This window comes from Aquila chrysaetos, chromosome 3, assembly GCF_900496995.4.
Source record: "Aquila chrysaetos chrysaetos chromosome 3, bAquChr1.4, whole genome shotgun sequence".
In the NCBI taxonomy this organism is placed as follows: Eukaryota; Metazoa; Chordata; class Aves; order Accipitriformes; family Accipitridae; genus Aquila; species Aquila chrysaetos.
This window is the reverse complement of record NC_044006.1, coordinates 59825532-59840164: the sequence shown is the minus strand read 5'-3', so window position 1 is coordinate 59840164 and position 14633 is coordinate 59825532. Positions and strand designations below refer to the sequence as shown.

At 39.7% G+C, this 14633-nt stretch overlaps 1 protein-coding gene across 7 annotated transcripts in view; it reads left to right on the top strand.

The window, feature by feature from the left end:
* ARHGAP21 (Rho GTPase activating protein 21) overlaps window positions 1-14633 on the top strand; it is a 125172-nt gene that overhangs the window by 31054 nt on the left and 79485 nt on the right. For 2 of the 7 annotated variants that reach the window (XM_030008515.2, XM_030008514.2), the window contains exon 1: window positions 4241-4387. The exons of 3 other annotated variants lie outside the window; for them this stretch is intronic. In XM_030008515.2, the coding sequence (XP_029864375.2) occupies window positions 4304-4387 (84 nt within the window). In that variant the 5' untranslated portion in view covers window positions 4241-4303. Of the gene's footprint in view, window positions 1-4240; window positions 4388-14633 lie in introns of those variants that run through there. 2 more of the 7 variants (XM_030008521.2, XM_030008516.2) reach the window with 1 other exon arrangement.

Genomic DNA, 14633 nt, shown 5'->3' with positions numbered 1-14633 from the left:
ATTGTGGTCTTGGAATTTTAAGTGTTCTCTTCATTATTTTAGGGGGAGGAAAACTGACCAGCAGAACTTCAAAACCTGAATGTTGTAATCATCTTTTTTTCAATCAAGGCTCAGTGTATGACAAGGAGCTCTTTGGGCAATTGGACATTGAGACCTTTGGAGCCTGCTAATGTTGATGTGTGTCCTCCATCATTCTCTAGTTATGCAATGAGTGCATCTTTAAATGCTCTATTGACCTTCTTATACTCCGAATTGGAAATTCAGTGTGGAAGCCTTGCTTTTTGTGGTGGGTTGACCCTGGCTGGATGCCAGGTGCCCACCAAGCTGCTCTATCGCTCCCCCCCCTTAAATGGACAGGGGAGAGAAAATATAACGAAAGGCTCGTGGGTCGAGATAAAGACAGTTTAATAAAGCAGAAGCAAAGGTTGTGTGCGAAAGCAAAGGAAGACAAAAGATTTTATTCTCTAATTTCCATCAGCAGGCTATATCTGGCCACATCCTGGGAAGCAGGGCTTCAGTACTCATAGCGGTTCCTCCGGAAGACAAATGTAGATAATGAATGCCCCCCTTCCATCTTCCTTTACTTAGCTTTTATAGCTGAGCTGTTGTCATGTGGTATGGAATATCTGTTTGGTCAGTTTGGGTCAGCTGTCCTGGCTATGTCCCCTCCCAAGATCTTGCCCAACCCTAGCCTGCCAGTGAGGCGGGGGTGGGAAATGTTGGAGAGACAGCCTTGATGCTGTGCAAGGACTGCTCAGCAGTAGCCAAAACACTGGTGTGTTATCAACACCTTTCTAGCTACCAGTACAGAGCACAGCACTATAAGGTCTGCTATGGGGAGAATTAACTCCATCTCAGCCAGACCCAATACACTTCTAAATTTTGGGCAAAACTTTATAAACTTTAAAGAAGATTAAAATGTTTACAACACAATTATTTTTGTTTTGGTTTTGCATTAAACTTTTTGAAGGCAGGCATTAGTAAATTGAGTGTTGAAGGCAAAAAGGGAAACCCTCTGTTTATTGTATGCCTACTTTAAGGAGGTTCCATCAATTCTTGTGCACTTGCACGAGAATTTTCTAAGCAGAATCTCCTAAGCTTAGTAACCACGCTTAGGAGGAATAAATAAGGTCTTCCAAAAAACATGTTAACAGTAAAAGAAAAGTTAGAACAGAGGAATGCTAAGCTACTGGAATTTGATCTAACCTCGTACCAGGAAGGAGATTGTCTCCTGTAAATGAGAGTGCAATTGTCAGGCTAGTTGAAGATTATCAGGAACAGTTTTCAGTAATGGCAGATCAAATTTACAAGTACACAGACTGACTTAGAGGAAGATTCTGAGAAAGAGTCAGTTCTAAGCAATAACTGCAACTTACTGTTAAAGGTGCCATTCTTGCAGCAGTTTCTGAGCTCCTTCTTTTATCTAAGGGGGTTCAGTAAAGACTCAAGCTTGCAAAAACTTTGGTCCTCACCTCTTTCTATGCCTATTAGAATTTACAAGCGTTTTGATACTGATTTTTGGTGGCAGCTGTGAGGCCAATACTGATTGTTTCTGAAAATGTTGTCCTACTCCTCTATATTGTTGTTCATGTTTTTATCTGCAGTATTTAGGTGCTTTTGCATGAATTGCAGTAGTACATAAGCACTGGCCAGATTGGAGGGGGAAAAAAATATTTTTGTTTTAGAATTTCCTTAAAACAGATTTGAAAATGAATGCCAAAAAGTCACAGGTTAATAATGGCTGCTGATTTTATGGGAAGAGTTGCACAAATTTGTTTCTGAGGTTTAATGGACTTTTTTTATATATCATACTGTACAGTAGGAGGCTTCTAATATGTTGAATACTTTATTAGGAGTTTGAGTACTTTGTAGGGAATAAATACTGAGTAATACTTTATGGATCTTAAAGTAGATAGTTGATAATGAAACCGATCACTGCAGAATTGTACTGAAATACTGTTTAAGAAGAACCTGGTTGATGTTGGGTTTAGTACAGAACAGCAATCTTCTCTTAATTTTCCAGATCTCCTTTCCCCCTTTCCCTTCTTCCCTCTACCTTATTTAGTTGATGACAGCATTTTTCCAGGGTGCAGATAATGTGCAGCAGACCGCTTTTCCAGCCATGTGTCGGCTGCCCCACACATTCTGCCAGCATCCCTGCTGCTGGTCCTGCAGGGTGCTGGGTCCTTCCTCATTCCAGTGTTGCTGTCCTGGAGACTTTGCTGCCTCATTCTGCTCCAGCATCTCTGCAGTAACTAACCACTCCATAAGACATTCCCAAACATTCTCTGTCTCCAAGATTTCTCAAGCTTGGATAGTTATGATGTCTGTTGTGAGGAAGTGTATCTGTTCCACCTAGTAATAGTTGCTAAGCAGGATACTTCTTGTCAGCACAGGCTGCTTCAGCGCAGACCATTTAACTTGTACAAGGAGATTTTATTGTTTTAATATCTCGAGCTCTTTAATCCCTTTCTTTAAGTGCTTTTTCTGAGGCCACGTTCATTTTGTGCCATGTTGTACTCATATTAGTTGTCCCTTTTTTGTAATTAGGTGTTGTAAGGATAACAGAGAATCTCTGCCATGTACATATTAAAATGAACCAGAATAGATTTGTTGTACATGACTGTGTCTTGGAAGTTTGCAGATTGCTCACGTTGCTGAGAAAGAAAGAGGTTGGCTTGGACTCTGGCATTAATTCTCAGGGCATTTGGGATGAGAAATTAGAACAAGAATTTTTTTCTTTGGTTTGGTTAAAACAAATGAGGCCTTATTTGTATAACACTCTCAAAGTTAGAAGCTGCTATTTGGCCACACCATTTGTTTGACCCTCATGTACAAGTTTGTTTTATTTCCAGGCTGCTTTTATAGCACAGATTTTCTTTCACATTTCAAGTACTTTTCAGTCATTTGGCTGTTACTGAACCAAAGGGTGAATTGGGCACCTGTTCTGTAGCTGTTCCTCCATACTTTCTCAAGATAAAAAAAGTCTTTTGCATCTCACAGATGTTCTTCTTTGAGGCAGAGCATGAGTGCTGATGCAGACAGAAGGCTGCCCTTCTCATATGTGTCTCATCTCCTGTGTTATCCTTATTGTGCTTTTACTGAAGGAGCTGCTGAGGCTGGGAATGGGGGCACCCTGAGGCCTGTTTTCTGCAGGGCTGTCTCTGCTTGTTCTTTGGCTTCAGGTCAGAAGGTTTGGGTTCCTTCTTCTATCAGTAGATTGGGATCTCAAGCACACTTTCAACAAATAACACAATCTAGTTTTAAATTATTTTGAGCTACAGCTGGTAGATGAAGCCTTGTCTGTCTGTTTCTGAAGCATTTGTTAGTTAATTGTGGTGTTTAAACTGCAGATTATTGTGGTAAGTTGTTTCTGTGAGTAGTTTAGTAGTTCATGTAATCATCAGGTAAAGTGTGTATGTTTCTGTGGAAACACATTTCCTATGTTTCTGAATCTCCCCTTTGAAGGGGAAGGGGGAATACAAGGTAGGCAGTCAAGACACAGAAGGTGAGGTGCATGCTGAAATAGGGTGGTTGTTTGCAGATTGCAAAAAAGAAATACGTGAAGGAAGAAAGAAACTTTTCCAGTATTTCTGCGGTTTCTCAGGATCTCTCTGGTGTTGCATCTTTCATTTTCCTATCAATAGGGCTGTTATCCTTCATTACAAGAGGCAGACAGAGTTTCTGTGCAATGCTAACGGTACTCGATAGGTTTAAAGGGGAGTCTGCCATTTAAGACCCTGACGTAGATGAACCCATTTAATTTTTATGAAAACTGTGAAGTTCTCCTGACTTTGAAAAGTTGCTTGTATTGTGCTGTGTTTAAAATAGTAGCCCTAAGCTTTTGGGTCTCATGAAAACACAGAAGCCATCATCATAACTGTACCTAAGCAAGTTTAAGATTCATATGATAATCAATTATTATACTAAATTGTTGGTATTCAGACTGGTTTCAGCAGCAGCAGAAATGAAAGGGCAGCGGGGGAAGAACAAGCATTGTTTGTGTGTGCCTTTCTGTGTTTGCTTTAGTGAGATGTCTTAGGATGTTCTTATTTCCCTTTTTTTTTTTTTTTTCCAAGAACGTGTAATTTGGCAGCTTCGGAAGTATTATTTTGAAGAACGTTATGCAGTTCTGTCAGTTTATCTTGTTGAGTTGACACATGGTTGGGGTGGGAAGGGAGACTGAACAGGAAGGAAGGTCCTTGTTCCTGAATGTCATTTACTGCATAGCGCTCATATCTTCGAGGATCACCCGGACAAAAGCTGAGTCAGAGCACAGCAGCAGTCTGCGCTATAGCAAGACATGGCCCAGTTCAGGATTTTGAACTGGATGATCAATCACAACTGGAGTTTCCTATGTAACCTGTATTGTGCGTGGAGCGGTCAGGTTTGTTGTTTGCTTATCCTTACGTGCTTTAATATGATTGTGTAATTTAGTATAAGGGGAAAAACAAAAATGCTCGGTTGATCTCTTCTCCCTGCCCCCAATCCTACTGAAGATGTAGTATTAGAAATGTTGTCATTTACTAAGGGAGTTTTCTAGAGTTATTAAGTGTACAAAGCATGCTTTGACTATGTATTTGCTTTTTTTAACACTTTGAGTGCTTTAGATTGTTCTCTTAGAGTCTTAAGCTTTGAGGGGTTTTACTTCATGAATTGCACAAAAAGATAAATATCACATACAGGAAGGGGGAGATATGCCAGGATAAACTGCATTTTTAATAAATATGAAGCTGATTTGTTTTCCTGTTCTTTTAAAAGGACTCAAACATCTTGGCTATTTCAAAATACTTGATCATGAATATGATTAAAACAAATAGTGTGAGGGGAAGTTGTTACATATTTTTTTTTAAACATACAGGATAAAATAAATTTCCACAGGATATGGACAGATTTAAGTCTAATTGACTGACTGCAGAACTGGAGGAAAAAAAACCCCACCTGTCTGGATTTTGAATGGAAATGTTTTAAAATAGAATCCACTTACTAAAGGATTTAAAATACTGTATGGAGCTGTAATACTACTTTCAAGGTACTCTAGGTATTACCTGTATTTCTCATATAACATTCAGCCAGTCAGTGAAGAAAATTTATTTTATTCTTCTGTGGGGTTAAGGGGAAGGTAAGCACTTCTTACAAAGTTGCAGTTCCAGTACAGTAACTAGAGGCAGGTGATTCAGAATATTCCCACCATACATAGAAGTCGTTTGAAACAATATGCTATTTAAAATACAAACAACCCCTGTATGTCATGTCTGTACTGAGACTGCTTAGTTGGGAAAATATATTGCTGTGTGTTGTTGTGGGTTTGGTTTGTGGTTTTTTTGTTTTGGGTTCTCCCCCCCCCCCCCCCCCCCCCCCCCCCCATTTTTTCTTTTGGAGCGTGTTGGGGGTTTTTTGTTTTTTAAATGATGCACAAGCTGATTCACAATGTCTGGGGGTTTTGAGTCATCTACTTAATGTTGTAGGTTAAGAAAGGCTCTTCTGTTGAATTCAAAAAAACAGAGGAAACTTGAAGCATTTTCTTAGAGTCTTAATTTTCACAGATGCTTAACTGTTTCACTAAGTTTGATCTAGTTTGCTTACACATATGTAAGAATTCACCTGTATGGGTAAATTCAATATGACAATTGCTTCCCATACTTCAGAGAAATCAAGAAGAAATAACAAAAGGCTTGGTTCATGATGTGGGCAGTCCTGTGAAGTTTTAAAATGAGTTTGATATAACTAGAGGGAAGGGAAAGGGGGATTGTTTATCAAGCAGATTGAAGTGAAAGCTTTTAAAAAACCAAAACAAAACACAAAAAAAACCCAACACCCCCACCGCAGCCCCCCCCCCAAAATAAAACACCCCCCCCCAACCAACAACCCCCCCCCAACCCCAGAACAGGGTTCACTTAACCGAAAAACTCTTACCAAGCTGGAAAGAAAAACCAAGCCTTAGATCAATATACTTCAAATTACTTGCATGCTTGAGGTAGAGATGTTGCTGAACTGTTTGATCTTGCTAGATCTTATTATTTAAGTAGAATATGCAATTGCTGTGTTTGTTGGGTTTTGGTTTGGTTTGTTGTTTTGTTTTTTTTTTTTTTTTTTAACTGAAGTAAAGTCGCTGTAAACTACATATTTTAATGAGTTGCTGTTGATATTTTTCTTTGAAATGAAGCTGAAAGTTCATTTATGGGATATTACAGTGCAGCCACTCTCTTCCTAATGCATTGAAATGCCATGGCAGAAGTGGAAGCAGTCACGCGTGGCGAGAGAGACATGCTGCTTCATACAGCAGTGTTGCTCTCCACGTTCTCCATCTAGCAGTGTCTAAGCATGCTGCTGGTGAGAAAACAGATGGGTGATCTGTGAAGTCTGAGGCTAACAGCTCTTTCTCAAGCGTAACCTCAAAGCGCAACTCTGGTTTGGCTTGTGGTATCCTTGAATTAGCAGAAGTTATGCAGCTTTTTTGGCGATTTCCATCCATCTTGACCCCATTAAAACATCAGGGGAGGAATTACTGCTTGTGATCTGAGAGCTGAGTTAAAGGCTTGCCTTATAGGAAAACAAGTTTTCTTCCAAAGAGTCATCAGAAATATATATTCAAGAAGAAAATACAAACTTACTTAATTGTCTGTATGTGTTACTAATAATTTCTCAAATCAGGTTACAGAGTCTTCTAAGGATTTCTTTTGTTTTTACTGCTCACCCACCCACCCCGCACATGCATTTCCCAAAGTTTGGTTTTTAAAACAGGAAGTGAACAAGTATGAAATAGGCAGGAATATTTTCTTCTGTCTACTATGATAATTTAGATTTTAGAAGTACTTTCACAGTGCAGCATGAAAGTTACTATGACTGCAGACAGTTGCCCTTTGCACTCTGATACAGCAAGCTGTTGTGTATATCAGAATGTTTTCAAAGGATATGCAGTGTTTTGTACTAAAACAGAAACCTCTAAAATCAAATTATTAGATGATGCAAATCAGTGTAGTTCTTTTGACATCAATGAATTACAGTTTTTAGTTCAAACCTTATATGGGATTGATGGCTGTCATGTGGTGATCCATGAATAATCACTCAGAAGCCTTCTGCGGTAATGTAAGACTACAAAAATAAACCAAATTGCCTGCAATTTTTCATCTTTCACTCTTTGTTCATGGGACAGCTTCATTACCTATCTTCTAATCTTTCTTAAAATGAGTTATTGCAAAGTACCAAAGTGTCTTGCTTCTTTTTTGTGTTGCCTGTGACTTGTCTTGTGGGATGTGAGGTAGATGCAAGTGTGAGAGTCTTATGGGCAATTTAGGACTTCAAGGTGGTTGCAAATGTAGGATTAGAGAAGGAGAGTAGCAGGTAAAAAGCTTGTATCCTGTGGGAGACCACTGTAAATAGATTTATGTGGAGATTTGTGTCTGTACTTACCCAGACTGACCCAACAGTGTCATAGATGATTAGTCCTATTATTGATATAGTCTGGTCTTGGTAAACAAGGAATTTTTAGTGCTTTTTCTTAAAGAGAGAGAGAGAATGTCTTCAAAAAAAAAAGCTAAGGCAAATTTTTTTTTCTGTTGATAGTCTGGTGTTTATGGAGTTGTAGTCTGAGAATCGTAACTTAGTATACTAGCTGTGGTCCAAGTAAGAGGAGTTCTTCAATAAATGTATGGAAGTGTTAAGTAATATTTTTCTCAGTAACATAACAACTAGGTTCATCTTCAGTAAGATACAGAAGCAGCTACCCCCACTGTCCTTGTAAGGACATCCTTTATCAGCCTTTGGCATGTGGGTCAACTCCTGAGATGCTTGGTATCTCTATTCACCTTGTGGCCGTGGTGGGATTTATTAGAACAAGTATGTCTAAAACAGTAAATACCACTTCTTCAGATGGTTGGAAGAATTACTGGTAGGTAATATAAAGTAGATGATACGACAGTTTTGGTGTTTTTTCTCCTTGTGTCACAAATACCTTGCTTTCAAGTGTTAGATAGAGAACAGTAGGCCACAAGTTGAATGTAGGTTGTCTTCTTACCTGCAAACAGCATAGGTCATCACTGTGCTCTAAGCAGGCTTTTATTAGTTTGAGAGCAGATCTTCTCATGTGTTGTTCTCATTGGTTCTTTGCTGAACAACATCTGGCTTTTATTTTTTATCTCATTGCTACATCCTAACCTCTGAAAGTAACAATAATGTTCTTTCAGCCATGTAAATACTTAAATCTTCGGTTTCTCAGCCAGAGAGGTATTCTGCAAAGTTCTGTAAACTTACAGTTGGTCAAATTTCATTGTGCTGGGTGGGCCTGACCATGGAAGTTGTTGGGCTTGGAGGAACCTTCTCATCAAAGGCTATATTGATGTACATGAAAGTACGTTAGTATGTTGTGACATTATAGCAGCCAAGAGCTCTAATTTCTATTTTTTTAACTTGAGCTTATTATTGCAGGCTATATTTTCTGTGAGGCAATATGTGAGAATGAGATGTTGCAGTGCAAGCCTGGCTCTCACATTGCCTTCAAGCCCCAGAACACAGCAGTACTGCAGCAGCTGCTGCACTGCAGCTATTTCCCTTCCTTCGGAGAATCTCCGATAACACTAAAAAAGCTTTTCAGTCTTCCAAATGTGTCACTTGGAGGATGAAATAACAAAGGCGGCTGCATTCCTTGTGAGATATTTGCAGTTGATAACGGTTTTGAAATGTGATATTTATGTTACCTTACTGTGCTCTTACTTCTGTTTATCTGCTGCCTCGGGGTGGGGGGAGTATGATAAAAATCTTGTCTCATAGCAGTACAGGGTGTGATGTTTTCAGTTTTATTGAGTAAAAGGTGTAAAATCATCGCAGGAAATAGCTGGTGGCTTTATTCATTGTGGGAATTCACATTGCTGGAGAAACATTTAGTAATGTGCAGACATACAGGGAAGTAACTCAGCAACAGTGCGCAATTCAAGCTGTAGTAATAGGCATGCAAAGACAGGTAGCTCTTAAAGAAGCAAATATATTTGTGTTAAAATAGATTTCTTCTCTCTCCCCACCCCAACCTCCAGAGAGAGATACAAATGTAGATTTAGTCATCTATATCCACCATTCCTTACTGGCATATTCAGTGCAAACTGAGGAAGTACACAGGTCACGTATGATTACATCATAAGTCAATGTTGAAAAGCTGCTGGATTTGCAGCTAAACTGAAAATCCTGTGGGCAACTTTCTCCTCTTTATCCTCTTAGTGATATCTCACCTCTGTGCAGTAAGATTTAAGGTTTGGGTTTTTGGGGTTTTTTTTTGTTGTTTGTTTGTTTGTTTGTTTGTTTGTTTGTTTTTTAGGTTAATGACTTCACAGTCCTTTTTTAAGCATCTTCCTGTGCATTCTATCTTTATAATTTAAGTTCTTCACTGAAAAAGCTGCTTTTCTTCTTCTGTTGTGTATGTGCAATAGATTACGAATTTAGGATTTTGAAATAATTTAACTTGGGTGATTGGATATGTGGCTTTGCATCTGTGTATGCTAAATTTTTTTTTTTTTTTACAAAACTCAAGCCTTTTCACTTCTTAGTTTAAGGCTTTTAAAACTTAACAGTGCATTGATTTGCACATTATATTGTATGTTCAAATTAAATATCTTGAAACACAGGACCAGGATTATTATATTTAAGTGGTGAGTTTGTCTGCAGGAGTTTATTAATAGTCTCTGTATTAGAAAGTTTTAACACTGAGTAGCTCAAGCTGTATATTTAGAGATTATTTTTGAGGAGGGAAGCTGTGTATGTGGGGATGTAAAGGATCTTGACCCCTTGGTCTTACAAGGTTTGTGGTGTTTTGAGCCATGTTCTCTATGTTAAACTTCCTAAGAAGTTTAGGCTTGATATGAATAGTTCTTCTCTCAAGTCAGTCGTTCTTAAAACTCTCCCCATGTGTCTAGGTTAATCTTTTGCAAATGGAGTCAGACTCCGGAATAACAACTCACTTGCAGTAACAATGTTTTTAGGGTGACAATTTGGATTTTAACATTGAGGGTCAATTCCCTGATCTTCCAAAGTTTTCCTTTTGGCTTTGGGCAGCCCAGAGACATATCTGTTAAGTAGAGCTGCAATATTGCAGAATTGAATGATCTTAGCAGCTTGAATTATCAGCAGGTACGATGACATGTTTAGGCAGATGAAGTGGTGTGGCTAGTCTCTAAATGATTGCATTTTCTTGTTTTTAGAACAGGAATGAACATACTTTGTTTATGGTGAAAAGTTCAGTAGCTTCAGTAAGAGAAGATCAACCTCATATTTGATAGAGAGCAGGTGTAAGGTATATTTCTGTCACGCTGCTGAGCCCACAAAGTAAAGCCCTTGCTCAGCATTGTAGCTGTATCATAGAGTAGCCTAGTCCAAGCCCAGATGTTTGCCACAGGGACAAAGAGGCTGTGGAAAAGTGGGTGCTCTCTTGGGTGGTTTGGCCAACTTAAACTGTGTCCATTGTAGAGCTGATAATTTTTTGAACCGAGACAGTCTCTGGCTATGGTGGAGAGAAACAGTATGAACTGCAGGAAACATTAGATAGTTTCAGAGCTGACATTAGTTTAAAGTTGTGGTGCATCTGGGTATTGAAATGGGGTCTGCACAGGTTGAGTTTTGCTCTGTGCAATGAATTTGTTTTTCTTAATGGTTTCTGCAAAACTGTTTCACATGTAAATAGGTATGTTGTAATAGTCTGGTGAGTGTAGTGGAAGCTATCTGGTATGTTGTGTGTTTGATAAAGTCCACGTTATCCTAGAAAGCAAAAGGGTACAAACTTCGCTGCAACTCATTCCTATTTTTTTCAGTAGTGTACTTGGCTGGGGACACTGGCAGTGTTTCTTATTGTTCTCTCCCCATTTGTAGGAAGCAGAGTGGGTCATGGGGCAGCTCGTATTCTTTGGTCTATCAAAAAGTTCCCATAGGCTGAAAGAAGCAGTGTAAGGCAGCCCTTGACAGGCGATGACTCTGTGCAAACCACTCTTTATCACTTCTGTCAGACTGCTGAGAAGGTTCTTTTATCATGCATGGACTAACCTCAAACATTGCTTCAATGCTGAGGGGCAGAAACATGCTTTCTTCGTCTCAGTCTCTGATATTTCCAGATTAGACTGTAAGGTGAGGACAAAGCATTTCCTAGTCGTAACAAGCAACGACAGAACAAGCAGAGAAGGAAAAGCTTCAATTTAGCTAAATTAAGATCACATGACATTTTGCTGTTATGCTACCAGCCCTGCAGATGTTTCCTTTCTTTCCAGTTTAAGGATGTAGCTATTAAGAGGGGAGGCTTTTGCTAATGAGCCTATAAGAAAACAAGGAAGCTCTCAATTCCTTTTTGGTTTTAATGTTTTTCTGACTAAATTTAATACTATGAGCTCTATGTTTATTATTGTAAACACTAAATGCAAGATATAAACAAAAACATATTGTTTGCATCTCTGTCCTATGAAGTCCCTGTACTACTTACTCTGTTTCTTGGTCCTGTTGCTTGAAATTGACTGTTACTCTGTGGAAGTATAAGGCATGATCTACACTGAAGTGCATGTCATTAGCTTTGAAAAGAATCTTGGTAAAGTAGTACAGTTTTTGGATGTGGACAAGGTACTAGAAACGTGTGTATATAGGCGCACATACACAAAATACAATATACTTTTGTGTGTGTATATATGTATAAAAATAAAATAGACATTTATATGGTAGATAAGGATAATTTTAATCAGTTGAAGTATGCTAAACTTGCTAGTATCTAGTGTTTAAAGGGAGAGCTGATAAGTTTATGTATACATTTGCATAATTCGGTGATGAGGTGCTAAGTCTGGAGAAGTCCTGTTTGAGCTGTGGTGGAGCACTAGTCATGCCAGACCTGATCTTTCTCTTGGTGAAGTTAAGAGCATAGTGCAAAAAGTCCAAGTATCAGAACTACAGTATAAGAAAACCAGAGCTTGTTCTATTTTTTTTTTTTTTTTTTTTTTTTTTTTTTTTTTTTTTTTTTTTAAAAAAAGCTACTTCAAATCTAGCCAGACTTGGTAGGTTGGGATTCTCCCTGCTTCGAAGTAGAAAAACTTTATGGATCTCCCCTGGCCTGGGAAGCTGCATGTTCCTTTCATTCAAGGAAGTATGTCCAGCTAGGCTCAGTTTACAGAGCCATTTGGTGTCACTGCGTAGTTTAATACAGAGCCAGGTAAACTGAACAATTTTCAGTTGAATGGACACATGGAAGTGACATTCTTGAGATCATCCTTTTTCAGACTGACACATGTCACTAAATCCTAAAGTGGTTTGCCAGTGTAAAGCTAGTTACTTGTGTTGTGATGGAGGGACTTGATTTCAAATCAAGAAGATTAAGTTTTTCAGGCATAGGCAGTCTCTAACCCTTCTTGCTTTTCTGTATTTGAGTTCGGGGGAGAAATGCAATATAAACATGTGAGCATTTTAAGGTGAGGGAGAAAAGTAAAGGTTGCTGTAGACAGCTTTCAGCTTTGCTTTTCAGGTCTTGTGGAGCAGTGATGAGACTTGACACGAGCACCATCGTGCTTTACCAAGCAGCCTTTCATGAACAGTAGAGCACAGTAAGGAAAGCTTAAACTGTGTAATAAGCTGCATGTGTGGAGGTTTTTATTGTTTGTTTTCTGTGTGTGCTTTGACCTTTTTGAGAACTGAAATCCTTTATCTTGAAAATACTGTTTCTCCTTTGAATGATTGTGTTTACTACAACAGTAGTTATAAAACTACACAGGAACATGTGTCCCTCTGTCCTTCTTCCACCCCCAAGCCAGCTCTGTAGCCTGCATGGTGCATGGCAGTAATGCATGTCTCCTTCCCTGTGCCTCCCAGCCATCTGCCATGCTGGCACAGACACTTTGTTTTTGAAAGGTTGCAGATTTCTCACTTCATACATTCGGAGTAGTCATGTATTGCTTTCTTGAGCCTCTCTCCTTACCTGGGGTTGGTTTGAGGACATGATTTTATGTATTTTATTGAATTGGGTTATTCAGCTCTGAGATGGATTTCGATGCCTGCACTGGCGTCCTCACCAATTTCTGCTGCAGACAGGCAGCCACTGCCTTTGTAATTGAATTAAAAGAGTATTCCAGGCTTGTATTCCATCTGGGTGGGATTCAGACTCCTAAAAGAAAGCGGTAGGTTTGCTGCCAGGACCACCTCCTAGCAAATACCTGAATTAACTTTGGTTAGTCCCCCAAAAAGGACCTGTTGCTGTGGCCACCTGGGCTTAGTGCCCTAATGGCGCATTAAAATGATAAAAATCACACCATTGAGTGATGTTCACATTTTTATTGCCTTGCCCTTGCTCTGAAATGTCTCGTTATCATTATCGGCAAGACCCATTTGGGGGTTGAGTGAGGGAGAGCTGCTCACAGAGACTGCCTTGCTGCTGCTGGTGGCCACTCAGGGCCCACATGACCAACCAAGGTGAGCAGCAAACATGGAGAAATGGCATTGCCCATCCTTGCCCTTAGTCTTGTGGCAATCACTAATAAGTTACTTCTGTTTTCCTGTTGTTTGATATTGAAACTTCATTGTGGTAACTTTCTCTGCATCTGGAGTCATAAAGGATTTGGATGTTCTAGAGAGATAGTTCAGTTCTTTGGTTTGTTTGCCTTTATTATCCTTTCCAGTTACTGCATCCCCCTCAGCTGCAACTCAAGAGAAATGTTAGTGTTGGGGAGTCTCAGCAAATATCCTGCACTTCATGTATGTGTAACACCACCCCATAAGAGATGAATGGGTTCCCCTGGTGACTGAGAGCTGACGTTTTCCTGAGTTTCGGAGTTGGAGAAGTTGGAGAAGTCTTCCTCTGGAGACTTGTCGTCCCCGTCCCCCCCCCCCCCCCCCCCCCCCCCCCCCCTTCATGAAGAGCTGCTGCATGGAAAAAGAGCTGTGCCTCCCAATTCCAAAAGGAGACTATCTTCTGCTGTTAGCAATGGCCCCAGAGAGAGGGCCCTGACTTGACCAGTTTTATCTGTCTCTGTGAATGCTATCTGCTAATGGTTGTATGTGTGAGGACTGATGCTCCGTTTATCTCCACGTCTCAGCTTTCTCTTGTGGCGAGAGTGGTTCTGTAGCTGTTTGTTCTTTTGAGCTTTGAGGGCTTGTTTACAGGTTCATTTCCAGTTTCAGGTGCTTCATGGCAAGGCAGCCTCCTCTTGATAACTACTGAAAACAGGCTCAGCAGTTACTAGCATTGGGCAACCAAGTCCTTCCTGCACCTTTCTTAAATACATAGCACTGAAGTGGACAGGATGGAGACAGATACCTTCTGTCTCATGCTCTGAGGGTCTTGCTACCAGTCAGTAGGTCCAGCACAGTCTGTTGGGTGGGATCCATTTCCGTGGGGCCCGTTCTGCAAAAGAATGGAGGAATATTTAAGGATGTTCTGGAGTAAGAAACACTTTCCTCTTCTGTGCTTCGGTATGTCTCTGTCTCAAACTGCCTGATTCTTCTGTTCAGGGTATGCTTCTGCAGTGTCACTCTGTAGATAAAGGCCAATTCATCCTGAACTACTTTTCACTCCAATCTGCTATGTTGTGGTTGTGTCTACTTTTAGTGAAGTGCTGTTAATAAAAAGTATGTGTCAGCACATCGTAAATGTCAGCAATTACATAAATAAATTGTATATACTGTTGTGT